This window comes from Phodopus roborovskii, unplaced genomic scaffold, assembly GCF_943737965.1.
Source record: "Phodopus roborovskii unplaced genomic scaffold, PHOROB, whole genome shotgun sequence".
In the NCBI taxonomy this organism is placed as follows: domain Eukaryota; kingdom Metazoa; phylum Chordata; class Mammalia; order Rodentia; family Cricetidae; genus Phodopus; species Phodopus roborovskii.
Genome location: NW_026126418.1, coordinates 59,054,133 through 59,081,900, shown reverse-complemented (window position 1 = coordinate 59,081,900; position 27,768 = coordinate 59,054,133). Strand labels below are relative to the sequence as shown.

The following is a 27,768-nucleotide window of genomic DNA, read 5'->3' as shown; positions in this document are numbered from 1 at the left end:
TTGAATTTGGCCGAATATCAAAAACCATTTCCTGACAATGAGATCCATTAGACTACAAACTAATCTCCCTAGTAGTGGCTATGTGGCTTATAGGACAGCATTTGAGGACAACCACAGACATCAGGCTTAGCTGCATAAGGTTATTTTATTGGTGGGGGACTGACTCTTCTAAGCCTGTTCATTTCTCTTGTTTCTCTTCCTTTCATTAAACATTTTATCTTAGAATGCAGAGTTGGAAATTTCTGTAGCCTCCATCATAGCTTCTTGCTGGTAGTAGCTGTACATAGCAAGCTGGATATGTATATTCAGTGTGTTCATCAAATAGAGATGCCACCATTTATTGCAAACCCCTTCTGATGATTCTTTTTGCCTTGGGTTCCTGGTATTAATTAAGCACCTGGATTATCTCCCATAAGATAACCTGGTGTTACAAAATTTAAGAATTGGATCATCATCATTTTAATACATATAGAGTGCCTTTTCAGAAAAACATTTTATATCTAGCTAGTTACTGAGAATTCCCTAGTAAATTCTCACAGGTAAAGCTCCAGTACTCACCCCCAATGACTCAGCTCTAAGATATATTTGTTGTATGCCCTACCAATTTCAACACAGTTTGAATAGAATTTGTCACAGCAACAGAGTGATGTTTGGGCAGCTTTACTTCTCTAGAATGTGGCTCATGCTCTGGGAGCTGGTAGAGCACTCTTGTACATGTCCTATACTTTGCAGCTCTTTTCCATGAAGAAAACGCTGAAGTAACATATATCTTTCATAGCAAAATACTTCAAATTTTTTGTAGCTTGTTTCCTCTAAGGTTTTCTTCAACTAATGTTCACAATTACCTAGCAAATCAGGCTAACAATATAAAGGCAGAAGCTTGGGCTTTCTGCTCTTCCTGCTCTGTCCACTGTGGCTCCATGGCTGAACTCACCCATGAGAAACATGTCTCTCTCTCTCTCTCTCTCTCTCTCTATATATATATATATATATATATATATATATATATATATATATATATACCCAAGTGAAGACTAACAGGAATTCCTACAAGCAGGACACATTACACTTCATGATAGGAAACCGGGCAAGTTTTAGAAAAAATCCAAGCTCATAGTTCTCAAATAACAGTGAAGAAATGTCAGGATGTTTTAGTGAGCATTTGATTTACAGGGTAAGAGGATGAAGTTGCACAGCCATCGGGAACACGTTTTAAGAACATCCTTAAAATTATCTTTCTACATCCTACGAGTGACCATGTTTTGATTTTGAAGTAGCTTTATTCTAGTTTTGTTATTAAATACAGATCATAGTTAAATATTAACAAGTTTGCACATGATAATGAAAAGCTGATTTAAAAAGCAACAAGGATGCCACCAGTGACACAAAACAGAGACTGACTTATTTAAAACAACAGTTTAAATATTGTCATATTTATAATTGTCATGTACGAATTGCACTGACCCTTCATTTATCATTCTATGAAATAAGGAAGAGACTAGGACAGACTTTTCCAGATTGTCATGATTTTGTAAGATGCTGCATTTAAGGATGTTTTGTCATTTGTGACCCTCTAGCTCACTCAGTATGTTCTATGATTATGTTTTCTATGACCCCCTACCTCAGTATCTTATATGATTGTGTTTTCTGTGATCCTATCTCAGTATAGTCTATGATTGTATTTGCTCTCATTTGTTCAATAGCTCAGTGAAAATAATGTATTAAAACATCTAGCTAATTATCTCTTTAACACCCCAATTTGATCTCTATGTGCACTCGGCCCATATCTGAGTAATTAAAAATGAAATGGGAAAGACATCAGCAATTTATGACAATCTTGTTTTGAACCACTGCATGTGAACTCCCTGTATTTTTTGTCAGTTTATAAGACATCTGTACCCAAACTTACATCCTATTTGCTAAAGAAACTATCAGTACCAGAAATCCCATATGGTTTTGATGGAAGTTAAAACTGTACGCATTTCTCAGGCCAAGGCTGAAGTTTGGACTACTCCCTACAGGCTCTGCCACATATGAAATGCCAAAGGCCCACTGTTCTTAACCACCTCAGCCATATAACTTCCCCTCACCCACCTCGCCTCTCTGAACAGACAGAATCCTGCCCGAATGTGGTTAAATGGCATTTAGAAAGTTACTACACATGAAAATACTAAATGCTTTCAGTTTTGAAATGACTCCACAAGGTTATAACTATATACATGGCTTGTGTGTGCATAGCTACCTCTAAAGGATTCCAAAAAATGACTTCCTTTTGAAATTTTGGCCAAACTTACCAAATCATTTTCCTAGACATTGGAAATAATTAACGCACATACATTTTAGCTGAGTATTCCAATTTGGCAACAGAGCTAGTGCCAAAATCTGCTGTCTCAGGTAGCACAATATCTGAAAGGACACTTGAAAGACATACTCTTTAGAGAGGCTTCCTTGGCAGAAACAGCCAGATCCTACCCTGTCCCTGGTGGATTTTATAACACTTATCTTTGGACTCAGAACCCTTGCCAAAGAAACTTTCCTTCCTAAAGCAAATACCCCTGATAAGTTGGGATCCAGACATGTCTGTGCAGTTTGCAAACATCTATGCATTATCAAAAGCTCTGTGAATTATTGGTCATTTAAATACCAGCTATCTGGATTTTGTTTCAGATTGCCTTTTCATTTTAATTGCTCCCATTTCCTGCCATGACCTTTGTGTTTCAGAGAAAAGCAAGCATCCCACAAAGGAGAAAGAGGGAGAGATCTTTTATTGTGAACAGCAGAGGTCCCAATTTGGCCAGTAAATTTGCTACGCAGTCTGGGAATGCTGTTTTTCAGTTTCAAAAGTGATCACACTCAGTTTCCCAGAATTTCTTTTATGCCTGGAGGATGCCACTAGAACAAGGACAGCCTTGTTAACAAGTTGCAATCTCTCAAAAACAAAACAGGAATTGGGTATAAATCATCATTTGAGCTTACAGAACTGTGTTCTCCATCCCACTGAAGGGTTTCGTTCTAAAATGGCTAATACTGATCTCTAGCAGAACTCCTAAGTGAAGGAATGCAGCTGCCATGTGCTTAGTGACTCCAAGGTTAGGGAAGAATGACATCACCAGCTTTAAGCATGTTATCATGCTGACAGAGAGAAACCTTGTATTCTCTTCTGCAGATAGAGCAAGGATTGTGCTCTCTGCCTTGTTTTCTCCTTCTAAAGAATACCTTTCACCCTCTTTCCCAGCAGCTGCAAAATGAAGGGTTGAAAATGTCACTTCAACTAATGATGAATGATGCTTGACCCCTTAGATGGTTTGCTCTGTATTTTATGCAATTCTCAGTTAATATGAAAGATCCTAACTCAAAGGACTTGGGCTGTTAGTGATTGTTTCAGAGGTGGGTTTGTATGAAGAGTCAGTAGCTTAAGGGTTTTCTGTTGTGGTTGTCATTCTGTCTTTGTGGGGTGGATTGGTTGCAGAGTTTGCTCTATAAACAAGGTAAAAGACTAGAATCTGCTGATTTCTTTTAGTGTGTGCTCTCCTGTGAGATTAGTATCTTTGCTTCCTAGAAATATTGTCAGTAAGCCAGTAAGCAGTAAGCAATGGCAGTTTGCAAAAAAAAAAAAAAAAAAATCTCAAAAGGCAACTGGCCCACATGTCTTTGTTGTTTTTATTTGAATATAATTAATTATGTAAAGCAATAGTTAGTGGAAGATTAACAATTAGTAGATTCTGTCAAGTAGTCACATGGAAATTACTAACTAATTGAGCGACTGGTCCTCTATTGTGTCAGAAAGCAATGCAAAGTGTCATTCTTTTCATCTTTTTACTTTGTTGTTTTCACAGATCTCCTTTCTTCTAAGATGTATGTTTCACAGCCAACTAATAAATAAATAACCTTGGTTGTAATTTCATAACATGCAAAAGGGTTTGAAATAAAAACACCTGTTTTAATTAGCATTATGGTTTGTTCACTTTATACAAAAAAAAAAAAAAAAAAAGTGATAATCCTGACGCACTGAGCTGACATTTCTACAGCTTTGAATTTCCATCTGCAACTTATATTATGATGTTTCAGGATCGTCATGAGTTAATTATGTTAACTTGGGAAGCACTGCTTGCATTCCAAATGAAAAAACTTCAGCTTGAATAGACAGAAAAGCAGATGCTATCTTTCTTGTCAATTGCTTTGTTGTGGGCTGCCTTGCAACTTTTCATGTATTTCTGTATCTAAAGGGAAGTGTAAATCTATTTATTTTAAGTTTTACATAAACTAAACAATATTCTGTTTGGGCTGTATGTGTCTAGAGTATCTTTACATGTGTAGCTTTCTTGCCCCTCAGATTTAGCAATCCACATTCAAATTATCTTCCCTTTAATTTGTAATTTGTTTTGTTGTGCCTAGACATTATGGAGATTGATGCATAATGAAATCTAAGAAGAGGACAGCTCTACCAGCTCCATCCTCACTCTGATTTTCCTATCACCTTTTTATTTTTGTACACCAACCTTTTAAATGGTGCAAAAACTGTGCAGGGCATCTAAGCACAACACAGCAAGTTAAGAAAGGAGTAAGCACTCTAAGGAGGTATTTCCACGCCTTTGTGGGTTTAATGTTCTTTAACATAGAGAGCAGCTGTTCTTATGTCAATAACTATACATAGAAATAAATGCACATACATGTGTTTCTTTGTGGGGTTAAAGATGTTAAGAATGGGCTCAAACAAATGATTTTTGCCCCTCATCCCCACCCCACTTACTCTGAATTGTTCAAGATTCCAAACCAAGTTATGCTGTTTTGAGGATCTAGAATGCCCCCATTGGACAGCTGAACTTCCACATTTCAACTGACATTATTCTGGATTGCTTATCATGTCTTGACCTTTTTCTACCCAACATCCATTCTCCACTGTCTCTACCATGCTTAATATCCAGATACTGAACTGCATGTGTTCCATGATTTGGGCCTCTCTGTAGAAAGTCTTCAAATTATGTCAATAACAAGTGTCTGCAAGACAGCCAAAAACGGAGGCCAGTGTAAGAATGCCATGATTGGTAGGACTTTTTTTTTTAAGTTGTCGAATAGGCAATAAATGCATCCATCCATTTACCGAAATGACATCTGAGGAGATATAGAAAGCAACCTGAGGTGTCATAGGTTAATCTAGGCAGGATTTGGGAACTGTGAAATTTGCCTTTGGTACTTGAGAAGTTAATGGTCTCTCATCCAAGTGATCTGTAGGTGTAATTATTATGCATCAAACAAAATTTAAAAAAAGTAAAACAAGAGCAATATGAACTGGTAGGATGGGATAGGACAGTGCATGTCAAGAATGACTAAAAGCCAAGAATGACTTGATTGGATATAGCATTGAGTTTAAATTTAGCATCATTCAGGCTCTGTGTGCTCAGGCTGTGGCCATGAAGTTAAGCCCCAGAATGGCTTAATGAAGGGCTTATTCTTTAAAATATATGACAAAGGTGTGTTTGGTATGTAAATGCAATCTATAAATGATAGTACTGTGCCTTATCACACATTCAAATTAATGTATGGCTGTTCCGCTACTTAAAAATAACTCTGTTCATTAAAAGAACTGTAACCTACATTTTCAGAAAATTAAAATATTTTATTCCTAAGATCATATTAAGCTTTTAACCAAGATTCATAGTTTAATACTACCTTCTTACACATCTTGAATTAAACCAGAAAGTTAAAATTTTGATAGATTTATCTCTACTTTACTAACTGGTTTGCAATTTGATAGCAAACTACTCCTGAACTGGATTTTCAGACCACTGTCAGGCCTAGGACACACCAATCTATGTGCTTCATTCCTCTGAACTTCAGATTGCTTTTCTAAGACCTCAGTGAGTGTTGCCCATTTCCACACATGAAAGCACATTGTCCATTGTCAATAAGACAAACATCACTGTGCTAGAGACAAAGTCTGTGGCAGGTAGGCAGAATTTACCTCTTCAAACAGCCTGATTTGTCTACACTTTGAGCTTTGCAAATACAGTGTAAATACAGGAATCCCCATTGCTTGAGAGTTCTTTAATGGCATGCTTTAGAAACGTTTGTTTATATGTCTCAGCTAATGAAAAATTTTTGGCTGGGTAGTGGTGACATACACCTTTAGTCCCAGCACTCGTGATGCAGAGGCAAGTGGATTTCTGTGAGTTTGAGCCCTCCTACAGAGGGAGTTAACAGCCAGGTTTGCTACACAGAGGAAACCCCATCTTTAAAGAATAGAAAAATAAGCATTTTGGAAGGAGCAAGTCAACCAAAATGAAATATAAATTAAAATTACATTTGCAAATGTATTACTTTGTAAGCTAATTTTAAAATTTTTTAGTTCATATTATTTCTTTCTTTCTTGTCTTTCTACCCTTCATGCCTTCTCATATACTCCTCTTTGCTTTCCTTCAAATTCATAGTCTCTTCTTTCCTTAAATATTATTGCACGCATATGTGTATATTCATATATACTCTTGCAAATCACCAATTCAGTCCTTATATTGTTACTTGTATATGTATTTTCAGGGCTGGCTGTTTTACACTAAACAACCAGTTAGTGTGCTCTCCTCTGGGGAAGACCATCATTTTAGCTTTCAGTTTTCCTAGACTGCCTGTAATTCTTTGTAATGTGGAAGTCTCGTGGACTTTTCCATCTATTTTTGCGTGTGCATTGGTGCAATTCTAGTTCTGTCCAGGTTTGGGCAGTCATGTTGTAAGCTACTTTTGACAATAAATTTAAAATAGAATAATTATGTACAAATCTAGTTCAGAAATAAGACAGATCAGTGTTAAAAAGTAGCTGTGACACTTCTTTGAAAAGTGGAGAAGATAATGTCTCTGTACCTTTAAACTCTTCAAATAACAAATATCTAGCTTGGTTTCTATGAGCTCGCAATATATGTGTGTTTATACAATGCCAAGCACCATGAGCAGTACATGATAAATGTTAAAGGTCTCTGATAATCGTTGTTGATGACATTGTTGCTGCTCTGCCATTGCAGCTTAGCTTTCACTTCCATGATTATTCTTCATTTCATCTATTTGAGTTATATTCCTTGGGCTTTGTACTCAAATCTCCCTACATCTACTTGCCATCATCACAAAGAAATGTTACTAGTGTCTCTAAACCAAACCTCATTATCCCTAACATCAAAAGTCCCAAAGTGAACAAAATTAAAATCCTAGATAATCTTTCACAAGTATCGCATATGACTGTATCAGCACATCAGCACCCCTTTGGATGCTAACAACGGAGTTTAACTTGATGTCCTCTTCCTTTTGCCATACCATCATTAAATTGGAAGGCTTCTCACCTGTATTCTCATGATGTCTTCACTAGGCCATTGTGAATTCTACTTCTTACCTCTCAACTGAGTTCCTACATTTCAAATAGATTTATCTCCATAATATGCAATCTGATGAGTTCTATTTCCCCAAAAGTTTGAGTATTCCTTTATTTGTGAAGGGAATATATAACCTCTGGTTATATTTGAGCCTTTCACTGACTTCTAACAAGCTAAGTCCTTATGATTTTTCACAACCTGCCTTTATATTAGCCTTAGAGAGACTTCTTGACAATTATCAAATTTTAATTCGTCTCACATTGTTCTGTAGGTCAATGGTTTTTGGGCAATTTGGCAGGTATCCAAATTGCCCAAAGGACTGTTACACCAGAGCCCACCACTATAATACAGAGATTCCAGACTCAGTAAAACTGATGAACAACTTCATAATTTCTACTTTAAATAATGCCCTATGTGATGTGTCTATGCTGATCCCAGACCACATCTTAATAACTGGTTTAGCATATCCTTCTTGACCCATCTCAGTCCATCAAAGGCATATAGTTCATGACAATCTTTGCTCAAGAGTCATTTCATCTGTCAGTGTCAGGAAGAATATGTTTCCTGCTGTTAGAATGAACAAAGGGTCAAAATATCTTAGTCCATGCTATACTTTCATAACAGAATACCATAGACTGGGAAAATTTTTAAATGAGCATGAATGTATTGGCTTAGTATTCTGAAAGCTGGAAAATCCAATACCAAGGCACCAACACCTGGCTGGGTTCTTTTGCATGATCACATGAAATCCAGAAAGGTAAATAGAAAGGAAGATGGGGGAAAGGGTGCTGTGTATAATGGGTGTGTACTTCTAGTTTTATGTCAACTTGACACAAATTAGACAAAAGCTAGAGTCAACTGAGAAAATGCCTCCATAAGATCCAGCTGTAAGTAAGCTTTTGGGCATTTTTTAAATTAATGAGTGATGGGGTAGGACATGGTCCATTGTGGGCAGTGCCTTTCCTGTGCATGTAGTTGACTGTGTATAGAAAAGTTGGTTGAGGAAGTCATGAAGACTAAGCAAGTAAAAGCACCCCTCTATGGCTTCTGCATCAGCTCCTCCTGCCTCCAGATTCCTGTTCTGTTTGAGTTCCTATCCTGTTTTCCTTTGATGATGGATAGTGATGTAGAAGCATAAGCAATTAAATAAATAACCCCTTTCCTCCCCAACTTGTTTTTGGTCATGGTGTTTCATCACAGCAATAATAACACTAGATAAGTGTAATCCAACCCCAAAGTGTGGAGCCCACATGACTTAAGGGTGTTTTAAAGAACTAATCTTTTTTAGAGTAGGTTAGAATCACAATTCAATTCCAATATGACTTTTGAAAGGCACATATTAAAAAAAGACACGCAAAAGGAACAAGGCTGCCTGGACTTTGCCACTAGCCTGAATGAATTGGGACAAGTTGCTTAACCATTGAACCTTTGTTTCCCTGTCATAAAAACACATAAAACATATGTTAATATAAATGTAAAATTAATAACAAAAAGAGACACTTGGAGCAATGCCTGAGAAGTGTACAATTATTACTGTTTTTTGAGAAATTCACATCTTTTTTGTTAATAATAATAAAGCATGGTTTATTGAAATTATTGATGCTTTGAAGATTGTATATAATTCTTTAAAATGTGTCTAGTGGATTATGACAACTTTATATATTGCCTATCTTTCTAATGTAACATTTTTATTAATTATTTGAGAATTTTACACATGCATTAAAATTTACTTCATATTTCAAATATATTTCATATGTCCTGTAATACCCCCTAGATGCTTCTGCCACTTCTCTCACCTTTGTGTCTTCCTTTTAATTTTATTTGTTCTAATAATCCAGAGTCATTGTGCTGCCTGTAAGCTCATGTGGATAGAGCATGCTTGACTTCCTAGGGACCACAACCCTAGAAGAAAAGCTGTTCATATCTTTAATGGGACACTCACTCAGGCATAAAGATGTTCAGAGTTTGTGGGTCTAACTCTTTCTCTATATAACAAGTTTGCTGGAAAGAGAAATAACATCTTTGTGACTGCTCAGAAGTAACACTGGGTTCAGCTCTTTAAAGAAATCCAGTAAAAAAAAAATGTTTTCAATTAAATTGAGATTGAGGAAGATTGTAAAAGGATCTTAAGTAAGTAAAAGTTTTGTAAACAATAAACAAACCATCAATTTATTTTCCCTTCATCATAAAAATGAATAAAAATGAGGTCAATCATTAATAATTCGTTGAAAGTAGGTTTGCCTTTCCCTTTGAATTTCCTAAACTCTATAATTAAAATGACTTCAAATTGGAAGATTGTAAGGAAGAAATTAATCTTATTGGTAAGTAAAAAAGCAAATCCCATGGTTGATGGTAGATATGACCTGTTAGAAACAGTTACACTTTTATACTTTCTTTTGTGCAATCAGCATGTGGAGACCAGCATAATCCAATTAATTGTAATTCCCCTTTCCCTTTGCAAAGCCAGTAAAGTAGCTCGTGATACTAAAACACCATTGAAGTCTTATCATTGATTAGATAATCCCAATGGATTCTCATTTTCAAACTGTCTGCCAGTCTTTATGAACTTCTGGAAGATGAAATATTTTTACTTCCCTGAACTTACATTAAGTTCAGTAATGGCCTCTTATTTTTAGTCCTTTGTACATGCTAGCCACCAGATTTCTGGACTTCTCATATTATATTTTGTAGTTTCAGAAATATACCTTTGTGTTCCTCTCTTATTACTTAAAACTAATTTTCCACATTTGATATGCACAGTAGTCTCTCACCTAAGCTATTTGCTTATGTGTCTTTTCAGTCACATCACCCATCTTCCAAGATTGCACTCACTCTGGCCCACCATCAACATTGCTGTTATAATACCTGTCTAGAACGTGACTACTTTTCCTATGGGCATGCAGGTGCTTTCAGGTCTTTTTAAATTTTCTTTTATTTTTGAGATTTTAATATAGTTACATCATTTCTCTCTGCCCCTTCTTCCTTCCATATACCCCTTCTTTTTCTATTTCAAATTCATGATCTCTTTTTATTAACTGTTGTTCTATCATGTATGTATAAAACCTGCTCAATCTGTATGGTGTTGCTTGTGTGTATGCTTTTGGTTTTCAGGGTCTTCTTACTCTAACACATTCCCCCTCTCCCTTTTCATCTTCAATACCTTGAGATATGGAACCTATATTTTTCTGTTCTCTAGCAACCTATGACTTACCCAATGTGTTGTAGTCTGTTTTTAACGTACTATTACTTCAACTTGAATCCATCTTTATCTACCCATACTTCTACTTGAATCCATCTTTATTTAACCCTTGTCCTCTCTCCCATTCCATGCTCCTCCTTCATCCACTTAATTATCTTCTTTGAAAGTTAAATGTAAAACTTGGTGCACAAAATCTTCTCTGGGCACCACCCAGACGAAATTGGTTAGCTATCCTCTATGTTCCATTAGCAGTCTACACAAAATCTTAACTTACCATATTTTATCAGTTTGCCTAAATTTCTTATGCATTGTAATATATGAAATAGTGGTGAGTCAATATTTCACATTTCTAAGCTCCACAGCTAGCTACAAAACTAGCATAAAATTTGATTTTAAATATTTGCTAGAGGAGTGAATATGTGGATGAATGATCTACATATGTCTTCAGTATTGGTTAAATGCTTGGAAAAGTAAACATGATGAACAGAACAGTTCATCATGCTCTGTGAGTATACATATGTCTATTGTTATTACCATATAATTACAGCATCACTACCAAAGGAGGTTAAATGAAGACTGATAAATTATTGCAAAAAGATATAACCTGAACTAATAAAAGGAATGCATTGGGTACTAGACTCTGGAAATAGTAAAATTAATCATAACAAATTCCTTTCAGTAAGAAGAAAAATTTGGGGGGGGGAGAGATAAAGATGAGACAAATTGGTTCTATGAGTAGTTACAATTGTGGGGAAGGGAAGAATTATCATGCTGGTGTTGAAAATATTATAATGAAAACAGAAATATATCTAAGTCAGGGACAAGTATATTTCATCAATGTATTCTAAGAATGGTCTCACAGCTATAAGCAAGAAACTCAGGCCATCAGTCACAGATTTGCTTAGGTTGGAAAAGGAAAAGACCTAGAATTGTCATAGTTCAAAAGCTTCTGCTGTCCTGCATTTGACACAAAGGTTGCTCCACGGACCTCCTGTGCTCTCTACCAATGGTTTGCATGAATTCCTCTGCTCTCAGACAGCAGAGTGCATGGGAAGTTAGCTTCCTCTGCTGACTTAATGTGCTCTCTAAGACCAATGTGCCTTCTCCCTTGACTTCCTCTGCTCACCAACATAGGAGTATGTGTGGGTCAATTAGGTTAAGTATGTCTCTTCTGTTAGAACAAGATACTTTTTTTTGGGGGGAGGGTTTTCGAGACAGGGTTTCTCTTTATTGCTTTGGAGCCTGTCCTGGAACTCACTCTGTAGACTAAACTGGCCTTGAACTCACAGAGATCTACCTGCCTCTGCCTCCCTTGTACTGGTATTAAAGGCATGTGCCACCAACACCCTGTACACTTTTATACATGTCAAACCTGTCTTTGCTGCTTGCAAAGAAATCTTCACCCAGAGGTGTCTTGAGATAGAACAGATACTTTTCATAAGAAAGAAAGAAAGAAAGAAAGAGAGAGAGAGAGAGAGAGAGAAAGAAAGAAAGGAAGAAAGAAAGAAAGAAAGAAAGAGAGGGGGAGGAGGGAGGGAGGGAGGAAGGGAGGGAAGAAGAAAGGAAGGATGGAAAGAAAGAGAAAAACACTGTAGATGGAACATTTTTTATTCTTGAGAGTTTACTCAGTCATTACCACCATCACCGTGATCTTTATTTAAAAAGCACTTATTAAGCAACTAATTGAGCATGGATTTACATTAATGAAACAGATATAAAACTAAAAGGGGTACCTATTTCCACAGAAACATTACAACTTTAATAGAACCACTAACAAAAATCAGGAAATTCTAGTGACTCCAAGAGATTATACAACCCTTTTTTTTTGTTTTTCAGTCTCCAATTTCTCCTTCACGTATTTCTTGCACTTAGTAGGATATCTAATATTAGGTGTTCATAAATTGTCTAGTGATTAAATATGTTAAACTAGTCTAAGTTGATCTTATACTATAATGCTTATATTGTTTTACAATGTTAAAATGTTTTTTTCATTTCTAATATACTATTTCCATTTGTTTGTTTGTTCATTTGTTTTTGTTTGTTTGTTTTCCTCTTTTCTCAAATATTAACAACTCCTGCTAAGGAGATTACTTCTCTTCTTGATAAATATTGTTGTTATATATTAAATGACCATTAATTGTATGCAAGCTGCTGGATCATTTTAATAAATTAGATATTGTATCGATCCACCCCAATCAGAAAGTCTTTCATCAAATCTGACAAGAAATGCTTGAGAAGATGTGGATAGACAGGAACCTTCATTCACTGTTTGTGAATTAATACAGCAATTGTGGAAATCAGTTTGAAGAGTTCTCAGGGGGAAAAAAAAAAGAGAACTACAGAAAGACCTAAGACCTAGCTATTTGATTCCTATGAATATACCATGAGAATTCCATACTATGCCGTAGAGATGTTTGTACTCTGTTTCTACTGCTGCTTTTTTCACTATAGCAAAGAGTGGAATCTACCTACTTATCAGGCAAGAAAATAGTGACTAATGAAAATCACACACACACACACACACTACCACACCACACAACACCACACATAATGAATATAGGAAATGGACATTAATTTTGAAAGAGGATATAAAGTTAATTGTTTTCCTAGTTCTAGCTCTCATGGATTTTTAGGTTTTTGGTGGTAAATAAGTACAATATTTGATAGTGATGTAAAAATCTAATGTGACCCTCCATAGCTTCTGTTCCAAATAATTAATCTAAATGTTCATTGAGATATAAAGAGCTTGGATCTGTTTAATTTTGATATGTGATTATTGTTATTTCAGGTTTCTTAATAAAGTTTATGTACAAAATGTATAAAAAGAAAATATTTTATAGGTATCTATTCTGGTTTTCAACAAAGTTCATATGTATTTTTACTCAAAATCTTTATTTATATATTTCTGCATTTATTTGTTATTGTGTGTGTTCAACTATATATCCACAGGTATACTTCAGGAGAGATTACACACATTCCTGTGATCCACATGGTCTCAAACCTTGTGATGTAATATAAATTAGATCAACAACTACAATAACAATTTGGCAATACCTATTAAAATTTAAATACACATACAAACTTTAACATAGAAATTAATCACTTAGGTACTTGCTCGATTCACATGGGTATACACTGATACAGTTAGTACAGAACTATTTGCAGAATCATGATGGGGTTTATGGCTGGTTAAGTGAGTCATTATATATCTGAAAATATGAATACGTAAGTGAAATAAACAGAGAAAGCTGTTTTGAGCGATTTACAAGTTATAGCTAGTGAAAAAAATCAAAGTGCAGAAGAATATATAAACTACATTTTGTTTTTTAAAAATGGTGGTAGAAGGTAATACTGCCTGAATGCATAAAACATCTTTGAAAGGAGACCTAATTTATAGTATAAGTTTTCTCTGTGGGTGTAAACTAAACAACTAAGAGAAGATGAGGCAAGGATGTTATAGTGTACTTTTGTATATAGTATCAATCAACACTGACTCAATACATGGCATAAATCAAACCAAAATAATAAAGTGTTTAAATTACTGTATTACACAATTCTATTTTAAAATTATGTATTTTTCCAATATCATGTTATCAGGTGCTTTGGCAATGCTAAGTAGATTTTTATTTCATTTTTGTTAAATTTTTGAAAATGGCCTTCTGAGTTATTTGTATAAATTATCATTTTTAAATTACAAATAAAAGAGCAACAGAGCAATTGTATGGCCCACATCTTTGAAAGTGGGGGTGATCAACCCACTCTATATTTAAGTAAGCAAACCTCACCAAAGGTAGAAAACCATTCAAACTTTTCATCTCTGAAAACCAAAACAATTAGTTATCGATAGTATATTCATCCACTGAAGAGTCTATTTCACTATTTTGCACTCAAAAATTATTTTGATGCACAATTTTGAAAGTTTTATTCTGTTGTTTTGGAGAAAAAAAAAACATTGTTGCAGAAACCATGTTATTCTGTCTAGTATGTGCACTGCTGTGAATGTTGAGAGTTATGTATCTGTAAAGCTCCAACTATCCTTGTGATATGAAGTACAAAATTCATTTAACTACTCTTAGGAGATAAATTTACCCTGTCATCTAGGAAAATAATTATTATTTTTCTCTTCATTTGATAACTGTTACACATTTTATCTGGAGACAAATGGTTTTAATAAACCTAAGTGGCAATACCTAACTTTACCAATTTTATTTACCAATTCTACTAAGAATTATTTACAGACTAACTTCTGAATCAACAAGTTAACTTCTAGAGCAAGTTCCTATTCTGTTCAGTATTTCTATTTCCCACCCAACAATCTAGTATGGAGAATAAAGAAAGCCAGAGTTTTATATTAGAGTCTGGAAATATTTGTTGCTAGCAAAGTGAACAATATACAAGTAAACTTTCTGGTAATGAATGATAGGTCTATACTGGTCCATTACATATAGACCTCACTTAACTCATTTGAACTTAGAAGTTCGCATCTAACAAGAGACAAAAGCTCAGTGTTAAGTAACATCCCTTGTGCATATACAACAGAATGATTATCTGTGCTTAGCCATTTATAGGAACTGACCTCTTAGTTGATATTAAATAATGTAACATGAACTGGATGGGACAAATGAGAAATGCTGTCATTTAGAGCAACATGAAGCAAGCTGTTAAAAATGACTGGTAAATTTTATCCTACTGACTCTCTACCCTTTGGAGGATGTAATATGTGAAATCATCCATGGAATTCAAGCAAATTTGGAATCTATTTGGAGAAGACAGTCACATAAAATGAACCATTGTCTATAATGTCTGTAGAGTACAAAAGGCCTTTGACTCAAGAGAAATAAGAGCAGTGTTGAAAGTTCTAAGTTAGAAGGTCATTAAGGAAATATATATTGGTACCAAGAAATACAACAGTTTTTATGTTTTAACTTAAAGAAATATCAGTTTATTTTTGGTGTTGTTGTCAGAATCATTACAAGACCACTGCTTTCCAGATGCCTAAAGAAGAATATCTAGACACCCAGAAAGACACCACCACTTTTTTACGAGGTGCCATTAGTCATGGAGTTATGGTGATGGGAGAATGTTTTATGTTATGGCACTGTAAATTAAAAATGTGCAAAGCAGTTCCACACTTGTTATACTTTCCATCTGTGGTGCTTGCTTCCTAAATTTCATCTCTACCTATTTGCTATTACTATCTCATGCAAATGAAACCTGATGATTTCATTTAAAAAAGAAACATCCCATTATCAACTTGCTTCCAACACTTGGTGGGGTAGAAGACTGCTTTGCCTCCTTCAAAGAGATGATCTCAGAGATTGCATATTATGCTGTGGCATTGTGTGCATGGCTTGGGCATCTCAGATGATTTTCAAAGGTATAGATGCACTATAAAGTAGATAGAAGCAAGTCACCATAAACTGCCAGAATATCCCACTGTAAAGTGTAGGACTTTCTCTTTTATTTTTGTTTTGTTTTTAATTTTAGTATCTCAAAAAGCACCTATTTTTTCCTAGCTTCCTTCTTCTTTCCTACTTCAGAAAGGCCAAATAGAACTGGGTATGTATGCTGTGTGGCAGAAACACCTATTTTATGCGGAGGTTGAACCATTTTAAAAAAGTAAAACTTCTATCAATTTCCTGGAGATTCATAAACTATGAGGCATGAAAAGTCTTTGGGGTTTGGAGTATAAAATTTCACACCTGAAAATTATTTCTTCCTTTTTTTTGATAGATGCAGTGACCATAGACTATTGGCTTGGCCTGATATTTTTTTTTTCATCATTTTAAATGTTCTTTGGTACTTAAATCTCCACCTTTAAGAACAGCAATTAATTTCTGCTATAGTAAATGCATTTTCAGGAAAGGGACTGAGTAAGAAAATGGCAATTGTATTTTATTCCCTGACACCCCAAGGTGTATCCTGTATGTTTACAGTTATGTTGAGTCAGAGTAGACAAGAAATTTTGAATTGTGGCTTCTAATTATTTCTTAAAATATAAATAATCATTCATCTGGAATAATCTAAGCTACATTATTATGTATTTCATAGCCCTTGTTTGAGGATGTAATCAATCTTTCACTATGCAAAACCTTCAGCTACTATATTAGTTAGCTGGGGCTACAAAACTTCCACAGGATGGGTGGTGTAAGTCACAGGAATTTACTTCAAAGTGCTAGAAATCTGAATGCTAAACAGGACAGATTGTTGTTATCCCAAGAGCCTATCATGGATGTTTATTATATAGATATATTCATCCTTGATGTGTCTTGTAGAGATATACCCATCCCTTTTGGCATCTCTGGCATCCAATGTTTCCTTTTCTGCCCCTCAATATGTTCCAATCTCGTTATATGGACACTATTCATATTAGATTGTCATAGTGTTTGGAGTCCATGTGACCTTGTATTTTTAATTAATTCTTTAAAAGATTTATCTCCAAATTGTCATATTCCGAAATACAGGCATGAGGCCTCAAGTACAAAAATGTGTTAAGTTTGGGGATTCAGCCTATAGCTAGCTAGCATCATGTACATTTGGTGGTGGTATAGTTATTGATTTTGTCATACTAATTGTCAAGGTCAGCAGAGTGTCATGTAGAGGATAGACGTAAGATGTGAAATGTTAGAACTTGGTCAATATTCATGTTAGCAATGGTTCTGAGCACCTGGTAAAGCCCTCTCCTTTGAGGAACATAAGGCAGTCTGCCAGCTGCAGCTTTCTAAAGCACACAACATAGTGACTACTATCCAGTCTGTGTTCAGTCCCTGTTTGCCTAATAAAAATTAAGTGAACAAACAAATTAACTGGCCAACTGGCCTAGTTTTCTAAGATGATGCCCTCGGTGAGTTCTCATGTTATAACCAATGTGTGTGGCAGAAAGGGGCTTCTACTGGGACAACATAGGAAGGCACTGTTTTGGCACAGAGTTTGTATCACCAGTTATGATAATTTTGACCCTGTCTAACCCACCAGAAATCAGATTGAACTGTTACTCTGAGGAGGTAACAGGAAAGGTTCAGCTACATCAATGACTCAACTGACTTCCTTTTGATCTAGTCCTTTAAACACAATGACCTAGATAGAAGCTGTCTCTTTATAGACAAACAGTGCCATTTTATCCACTCTAATATGTAAACTTTTAGTTTTATTTTATAGCCAAACATTGTATATTGATTCATCCTCTCTGGCATCTTCAGTGTGACATTTATGCACCCAACAGGCCTTCCCAATACAGATGTGGCTGTGCTGTTGTCCTTGGCACTGGGAGCAGATGCCACGTCCATGATGACAGGTTCACAGTGTAATCTGTTCTTATCATTGCATTAATTGAAGTCAGAGCTATTCTTTCTATAACCTGTGTTGTCTTTTTCCACTTTTCTATTGTGAGGGTAAAATAAATGTTGGAAAGGGTTTTTTTAAAATGGCATGAAAAACATTACAAAGTAAAGGATTAAAGAAAAAACATTTGATTTTTAAATATGTAAAGAAGTGTCCCTTTACCCTTCTGTCAGTATTCTGTTCTGAATAATTACAGATATTCATGGCCACATTTTAACCAACATTAGTTGAAATTAATTTAGTTAAACTCAGACCTGATACAGAAACTTCTGCTTGTATTTATGTATACAATTATATATAAATATATAACAGGAAGTTGGTGGTTAAACCTTAAGTGTGTCTTCTTCCTTGAATAACACCATTGCTCAATTATGGCCATCAGAGAACCATCTTACAAATCTCCACTGTAAGAAAAATTGTCCTTAATTGTCTTAGAAATGATAGTAGACTTTTCTTTCAAACATGTTTTATTGGTTGGCACAAATTCATTTTATCCTAATATTAGATAAAAATATACTAAGACTTATTCACAAAGAGACATTTCAAGGTAGCCTTGTTTGGGTAAGACATTTTCTTATATATTAACATTTTCTCAATCTTAACCTACCTCAATTATATTATATATTTAAAGACATTGGTTAAGGTGTATTTAAAATAGCCTAAGAAAAGGATCAAGAGAACTCAGGATATTTTGAGTGGAAGGGTTATGAGATAATGTGAGTCAGTCAGACTTTTCCCCAGCATTAGAATCCAGTGTGTGATGTTGTTGTTGACCCTGTATGGTAAGCCATATCACACTGAAATAATTTATCTAAACCAATTATTATGATTCATAATGTTCACTCAGTGTTTTCATTGCCTTAATCCTTAATGTATTTTTTCTTTCAAGTCTTTGTTACCTTGCTCATCATAGTTGTATCTTGGGTGTTTGTTTCTTTATAACTTCCAAACGCTGTATACCCTTTCCCCATCAACAGCAGCATTTGTCTTTCTAACCATCTGCACGTTACAAATAAATGGATATAAAATGTGCCAGTGGTGAGTCGGGCTTAAAAAAGATGTTTTATATATCCATATAATTTGTTTTCTACTCCATCATGTTTCTTCAACACCTCATCACATAATAATCTGTTTCATCTCTGTTTCCTAATGCTGATTGTTTTTATGACCAATTTGTTTTATACCTGCTTATATAAGAATGAGCCCCTCAATTATTTGGTGAATTACTAAATATTTGAGTTAGTTTGTAGATAAAAGCACAGTCTCACATAAGATACATAGGAATAGAATGTAAAAATCTTCATTCTTGAAGTCAAGTCAGTCTACTAGCACTTCACACTAATTATTTGCCTTTTCTTTTCTGCCAGACAAAATTATGTACAACCATAATGATTTTAAACGAAGTGGGGATGTAATGGCTCCTTATGTCAGTTTCACTACCTGTCACTCATAAGAAAATTCCTTAAACTAACCCCATCCCTTTTATTCTCTCTCTAAAATGTCTATCATGCCAAAAACATCTATTTTATTGTCTTACAACTTATATATAATTAAATTATATATATAATTACAAAATGTATAGCATAGTGTTTTATAAGTTAAGTGCTACATAATTTTGTTACTATTTGTTACAAATACCTTGAATATAGTTTTATACACATGCACGCGCACACACACACACACACACACACACACATTATATATATATATATATATATATATATATATATATATATAATGATTTTATTTTAGTTAGTAATTAAGAATTACAGTGTTGACAAGATAGTTCAGTGGGTACTTGCCGTACAATCCTCATGCCCTGAGTTTGATTGCATTGATCCACAGCAGGAGAAACTGAACAAATTCTCACAGTAGTCCTCTGACCTCCAAATATATGCCATAGTATGTGTTCACCCACCCCACCCCCACACAGTAATAATAATTTTAATAAAAACAAACTATCAACTCTAAAGTTCATGTTAGAGAAATCATCATGTCTACACATATACAGTTGTAGGGATCCTTGTCCGAATGAGGTAAATTTCATACAGGTGTGTCCATAGACCCTGGCAGCCTGCAACCACCATTAGAATCTTTCTAAACAGGAAGAATTTGCAGCCTCAGAACATACTTGGGAATGTCTGACAGCATTTTCTACAGTCAACCCTGGAAAACACACCAGGCCTCCAAGGAGTTAAGACCGATCACGTTACCTATACATCCCAGAATACAATGGACAGCCCCATAAGGAAGATCACCCTTTCTCAAGTGGCATGGGTACCACTGTTTAGAAAATTTACATTCTCAGAAAAGGGAAAAGTCCAATTAGAAAACTCCTACAAATAATAAAGATGTATTTGAACAATGCCTGTCAATTCCAGGAAAGGGTTATGATTAATTTTTCTTGAGAACAGGCCGATTGTGTGAGATGGACATTATTTGGGCATAATTGTATGTTTAAATACACCAGCATGGCCTTGAAAGCTCTACCATGAGACCTTCTGGATTACAAGTGATCTGGACATAAAAGTTTGCTAGCATATTTCAAATGACTAATGTCAACTTTCTCAATACTGTTTGTTTGAGCTTTTTGTGGAAGGTTATAAATTATAATTATTTTTTCTTTAAATGATTACTACTACTGATATCCATATCTATATTAGGAATTTTTGTGTAAGTGACACAAATTAACAATAGCACAGTATAAGGCTTTTTATCAGGCATAATGAAGTGGCACTCACCAATTGTCATACTTCCTTTCCTGCACACAGAAATGCTCCCTTTTCATGATCACTAAAATTTAATGATGTATATATGAAAGTGACTAAAGTTAATGGCATTTCCTTTAAGTTGGATAGTTATTTGTCATTCTTGTTGCTCCTTTTGACTCTCTGAACATTTTCCTTTAGCCGTCTCTCCTCTACTCACCACAATGCCATTTCATGCTTTGTGTGCCTAATAAAGTTGGGAAGTTGTGTGCATGCATCTGCCTGCATGTGTGTGTATGTTTAGGTTTCCACTTAAAGTTCAGTGCCAAAGCTACAGTACTGATACATTTTCTAAATGTGTTTTAAGCAATAAGTTGTACAACATTTTTAGAACATGTGTTAAACTATTTCTCTAAGAATGAAGCTCTTAACAAAACATAAGCACTCTGCATGAGATCTTAGCAGCAAAGTGCTTAAAAGATAAAGTAAGAATTGGTACCATGGGAAGAACACCAGCTGTAGAGCGCACAGGTCCATTATGAGAAGTATGGTGGTGGGTAGGGAGAAAATGATTTAATCAGGAGTAAAACCAATTTTATTATAAGGGCTCGCGGGGGGTGTGGCACCATAGTGAGAGGGACATTTCAAAATATCTGACAGATTTCAACAATGTGAAAAACCCGTTCTTTAAAGTGACAGTAAACCCGTCAGGTCTCCCTTTTTGATGCTATTGTGTTAACAGTTGACTGTTTAAAGCTGGCCTGCTAAGATGCTGTCGTCGGCTTATTTCAATGGTTGCAGCCAAATAAAAGACTAATTGTTGAAATACAATCAATCAAAATGATTGCAGGGCAAAGAGAAGGTCTCCTCTGCTGATTTTGTTGTGGGTCATGTTAGTGTGTTATGATAGAGGCAGGGACTGTGATTGAAAGGAAACAGGAGAGAGTCCCTCTGACATGAACAGATCCACCTCATCCTCCATTTTCACAAAATACTACTGAGCAGGAATGTCACTTACAAGCCTGAAAATGATAGCCCATTAGAAAAAAGATATGATAATGATGTGGGCTAATATTTTTTAAAAGGATATGAACACTGTTAGCAAAACAGCTCCTGCAGAGAATCCCAACAGTGACAGTTCTCAGCTTTTTCTTACTTTTTGTTTTGTTTTGTTTTTTGTTTTTTTGGTGCAAAATGCTCCTTGGCATTCATAGCGCTCACACTGTGGGGGCATGTGACCGGGAGTTCAGACATCATCAAAATAAAGAAAAAATTCCAGTTAACCAAATACCTGTAACTTCTTACCAGGATTCTTGGATTTCCAGTTAACTCTATATTGTTACTGAGAAGCTTTTGTTCCTTTAAGCCCATAATCAAAACATCGTTTCTATGTTGCTTATCCTACAGATCAGCAGAAATGTCATAGTATCTTATTTCCTCTTACTTATATGTAAAGCTGTCACTTCTAGACAACAATCATCTCTTCCATGTGTGAGAATTATCCCAGATTTTCCTGTCCAGCATCAAGGGGGGTTATAATCACCTAGCACATTCCCTTGCTACTGAACCTTCACTTTGGCACCTAAGTTCTTCAAACTGTCACTGTGGCAACTCACTCAGGCTTCCCCAAGCAAACATTTTTGTTGTTTTTAAAGAGTTGGTTAGCATTTGTGGTTTGTCGTCAGCGTGTTACCATTTTGGCAGCTTTGCATAGCCTGCATAGGCCAACAGGGGTCTGTCTAATATTGTTGCAGGGTTCATTTTCCTCACTGAAATGAAAACTGAAGAAAAATACTCCTGAAGCAGTAAGAAGGAATTAATATCCTTTCTCTCCCATATTCTATTCCTTGCTGACTTTAGATTTAGGCAAAAAAAAAAAAAAAAAAAAAAAAAAAAGGTTAGCCATTATTCCCTTGTACATAGCAAGGCTAACACATGTAAAGCAATAACTCGTTTTCTATTGCCGTGTTTAGCATATGTCTCCTGTTGGCTCAGCAAGGCCGTCAGGCCGGTCCCTTGAGCCAGCCATTGCTGGCAACTCTTAGCCCCTCGGCCTCAAAACCAAATAGCTTTGACTCATGTTGAGCTGTGATGCTAATTTTCATACTGATGCATTATGGGAATAACTATATCTGACATACTGTGTCAATGGTACTGTCTCTTTGTGTCCCTTGTTTTTTGTTAGCTGCATTCCTACAGATGGCATTCCATTGAAAATGTTCCCTTCCTACAGAAAACGAGAAGAAAAAAAAAATTCATGCACAGCACCAAACCTCTAGGTGCAGAAGGCTGTTAACGGTTGCTGATGATAGTAGGCAAACATTAACATAATAATTAGTGTCTTGTAATTGTTTCATTAAAACCAGTTGTTCCATTTCTCCTCGTGTTTTCCCAGAAGAGAAGCTGAATTTGGATGACAGCCAGTGGGAGGACATCCACGTGGTCACCGGAGCACTGAAGATGTTTTTCCGGGAGCTGTCTGAACCGCTCTTCCCTTACAGTTTCTTTGAGCAGTTTGTGGAAGCAATCAGTAAGTATACCCTAGAAAGGAGCTGGGTGTGCTAGAATTAATAACAGTAATGAGATCAATATTGATCATGAGGACAGAAAACAGACTATGTGCCCCATGCTCGTATCTTTATCCTTTGGTTTTGTCATTTGGGTGGTTTGCTTTATTTCTCAGCCTGAAATATTATCTGAGCTTTCAAACCAAAATTATTCAGACCAAAAAAAAAAAAAAAGATAGAAATCTATTTAAAGCCACCAAATTTAAGCTTTCTCATATGAAAATAGCTTCTTCTACAATCTGCTTTAAAGAGGTCATCGCTTGTACTCCCAGTCCCTGCCTTTATATTTTCAGAATTGCACTGTTTGCAGACAAAGAGGTCTTGCAAGGGAACCTAAATATATTAAATATTGTGTTTCGTTAAATATGTGTTAAGTCATCAGCTGAAATATCATCTCCTCTTGGCTCACTCATTTGTTCCCTCCTCAGCAGTAGTAACCATCTATAGTTGGCTTCTGAGCAGTGTATAAGGTTAAGTGACAGCAATTTTCTTTAACAGGTGACATTGCAGGGTGATGAGTCATATCACTCTATGAAGCTTCTTTTTCTGATGTATTGTTCTGTCATTTATAAATACACAATCTCAAGTAAAATGATAGGAATGAATGAATGATTGAATGAATGAATAAAATCTTTTCCTGCAAGAAAACTTTGCTATAGATAATTGGGAAACAAATACTTGAATATCACTAAATTTAATATCATAGAGTACATTTACTATAATTGTGACAGCTTGGAAAACAACTCCTGGCAAGCAGGCTGATATAAGAAGGAAGGAGAAAGAAAGAAGAAAGAAAGGTAAAATTAAAAAGCTTGCAAGCCTGGCAGGAGCTTAATTAAAGTCCCAACAAGAAAAATCTCCAAGGAAAAAGATGCTCTACTTAGGAGGTCTGATCTTGTATGCTCTGTGTAAGGGTTCCCAGTAGTGGGAATGAGGAGTTGGGGGCCAGTGCTGGAAAACAGCCCTTCAATAGGCACTTTTATTCTGTTTGTCACTGGGAAAACCTCTTCACATTCTTAAAACTTTGCAAAATGAAATCAATTGGATGAAAACAAGGGTCCCCCCTTAATTTTCTCATCTAGCCCGCTCATAATTTCAGATTGTCTTGTTGGCTGGCTATTATTTAAGGGAGTAAGGATACTCTTGTTTTGATGTTGGGGTGAGCCTGGAGTTCTTATCCCTTCTGGGAAGCAATGATTTATAGTCCAAGGTTCTCTAAACTACAAGCTAAAAGGAATTATAAAAAAAAAAAATAAGGAAGCATAGATCTCATTCAGTACAGTCTGATGTTCTGTCTTAGCTCATGCATGTCAATGCACTGTGAGAAAAGCATTCAGGGAGGAAATCAGAAAGACTTTTGTACAGATTCCTATCTTAATTGTATATATTTAGTAATACGAATGTCATATTTTGAGCACTATACTTTTAGGTGGCAATTATCTCATCTGGAAACATAATTACATATCTGCTGAGGAGGGAATATTGTATAAGATTCCCATAAATTAAGTTCCCTGCTTCTTTTAGTTTACATGATTCCAAACATATTAGCAAGCTCTTTCCATAGGCTAAGTGTATGGAAAGCAGGCCCTTGGAGCTCACATGTGTCCTTTGAATCCCCTTAAGAAATATGATTTCTGGGATATTTTAGGCTTACATCCAAACTGGACATAGTTTCAGCAATTCAGACATGAGCAGAACTGAACAGCAAAAATAAGGCAAGCACAGAGCTCTTAGGGGTGACTGTAGAAAGAGTCAGTGCAAACAGTTACACAGTGAATAGTACTCCAAATAAAGAAGAGCATGTTTAATAAAGCCCTTTTAAAAATCCAAGATGTTGTACACATGCTAACAGTAGCTCTCCAGGTGATCTGTGTTGAGAAAGCAATCTGAAAATGAAGAATGGAATATGTCCCATTAAAATCAATTATTGCAAGCCCAGGGTAATGGTGCTGAGAGGCAGGGCCTTTAGGTGATTGTCTTGAAGGAGAGCACTCCTGATAAGGTTAACACCTTTGCAAAAGAGGCTGTAGGGACAGTGAGGTAGAGTTGCTTGCTACCAAGCTTGCATTTGATCCCTGGAACCCATAAGGTAGAAGGAGAGAACCAACTCCAGTAAGTTGTCACTTGGCTTACACACACACACCATGGCACATTTATGCTGACACACATACACACAATAAAATAAATACATGTAAAAACTATGATTCACATTTTAAGGGAAGAAAGAAGAAAAAAAAATGATCAAGAGAGATGCCTTACCTCTTCTAATCACGTGAGTACACAGCTAAACTTCACTATCAACTAAAGCAGAAATGGGCCCTCAGCACTCCCTGCTATTTTCTCAGTCTTAGATTTCTTAGCTATTTCAATTGTGCTGTATAGATTTATATTATATATAAGGTATAGAGTTCATGGTATTTTTATAGAAAGACAATTAGACTAAGATTATTAGCAATCTTGCTTTAAATAATCAAGAATTCCGGATTATCAATGTGTGACATACAATAAATGGAGACTAAGCTACAGGATAAAATGGTTGAGAATACTTGGCAATACATGACCAACCAAGACATACAACCTGTGGTGGTTTGAATGATAATGGCCCCCAAAGGGAGTGGCACTATTAGGAATCATGGCGTCGTTTGAGTAGGTATGGTCTTGTTGGAGGAAGTGTGTCACTATGGACTTGGGTTCTGAGGTCTCATATATACTCAAGATACCCAGTACCTCATACCATCTCCTGTTGCCTTTAAGTCAAGCTGTAAAAACTCTCATCATCTGTTCCAATACCATGTCTGCATACACATCATGAAGATAATAGACTAAAACTCTTTTTAAAAGCCACCTCAATTAACTGTTTTCCCTTTATAAGAGTTGCCATGCTTGTGTTGTCTCTCAACAGCAATATAAACCTTAAGATTCCAACTATATACATGATATAAACATGCATTTTGACATAAACTTTATTTTTATTTTTCCTGTGCTGAATATAGATTACAGGGCCTGGAACGTGTACTAGGTAACTGCTCTGCCACTGAGCAATATTCCCAGTCCTGTGTTCTAAACTTGGGGTGAGCTCCCTGTTATAATGCTATTTAAATATCACTCAGAGGTGAGGAAGTGGTCACTTTAATATTCAGTATTGGGAGAGGTCACACCAGAGCTGGTGTGTTCACTTCACTTAACATAATTAAGCCTTAAAAATCTTCTAAAATCATGTGGGCATTCATATGCAGACATAGAGGAGTCTTAGATTTCATCGAAACTCACACTGCAATGCCTTGTGAAGCTATGATAGTTCCTATTAAAAGTCCACCAAATCCATGCAGAGTTAACTCCTTCAAAAATATGTAAAGCACTTCAGGAACCCCGTAAAAGTGTTCTGGGGGGGGTGCCGCGGTGTCTGGGACCCTTTGCCCATAGATCTTTGCTCTGATGTTCTCTGTGCTCTGCATCCCCATATGGTTGGCCTTAAACAGATTATTTCACAGGTAATCTTGGCAGCTAGGAGTCAAGGCAGAGAGTGGACAACCACTGGCAGGAGATAGCAGGTAGAGGAGTGTGATAGTTACAACTCTCACTTTTTTTTTATTTATTTTATATAACAAAGTCCATTTAAATGAAAACAATCATTTATAGACAATATTTGGGAATTTGGGCGTTGTTCTTTCCAAACTACTTCCTGCTGGTAAGGGGTGCTGTCATGGGGGATTCGGAGAAGATTCAGAAATCCTGACTGTAGTCTAGTCTGTAAGGCTGCTTTGTCCAGCAAAACCTTTTATTTTGTTTTGTTTTTTTCAAGATTGGGTTTCTCTGCCTGTCCTGGAACTCTCTCTGTAGACCAGGCTGCACTCGAACTCACAGAGTAGACCTGCCTGTCTCCTGAGTGCTGGGATTAAAGGCATTAGCCATGCAAGATGACAACTCTCACTTCTATAACCAAATGTCTGACAGAAGCCATGGATGATGAAAGATGAAAGGCACAGTGCATCAACATGGAGCAGACTTTGCAGAGCTTATGGTGATGGGAGAACACAGCTGAGGCTGGCTACCTGGTACAAACCAGAAAGCAGAAGAAACCTTGAGCTGAAATCAAAGCAGGTCCACTCCCAGTTTCCTACCTGCTCCAGCTAGACACTACTTTCTAAAGGTTCATAACCTGCCTGAAGTTGGGTGCAGTGTGTTCAATCACTTCACCTTGTGAAGAATTATTTAGATCCAAACCATGACAAAAATAGAGGACAAGTTCAGCCCACGAAGAGTTTATCCTTACCCTTTCCTGTTAGCTACCTCACTACCTCGGTGGCTTTTCTGCATGCAACTTTAGTAGGCAGGACCATGCTAGTCCGAACTTCCTTCCAACTTGTGGTTCAGACCCTCCGGTCTTTACCATTTCCCTTTTGAGGAGCTAGTGGCTTTATGGAAGGACTAATTTCTGATTTTCTGTTCTCTTACTTTAGGACTTTCTTCTTTTGGGTAAGCAGTTATTTGCATTAAATTAATTTTGTGTTAGCAGACATGTGCTTACAATAGTTTCTACTGTTTGGTTAGGCATGGACAAAACACCACTCACATCAGTGCCACAGTTCATGTTGTCATAA

At 36.1% G+C, this 27,768-nt stretch overlaps 1 protein-coding gene across 1 annotated transcript in view; it reads left to right on the top strand.

Annotated features, from left to right (window-relative positions):
- Positions 1–27,768, top strand: part of Arhgap15 (Rho GTPase activating protein 15) — a 620,277-nt gene that overhangs the window by 463,258 nt on the left and 129,251 nt on the right. The window contains exon 12 of the mRNA XM_051184740.1: positions 22,996–23,130. Within this exon, the coding sequence (XP_051040697.1) occupies positions 22,996–23,130 (135 nt within the window). The remainder of the gene's footprint in view (positions 1–22,995; positions 23,131–27,768) is intronic.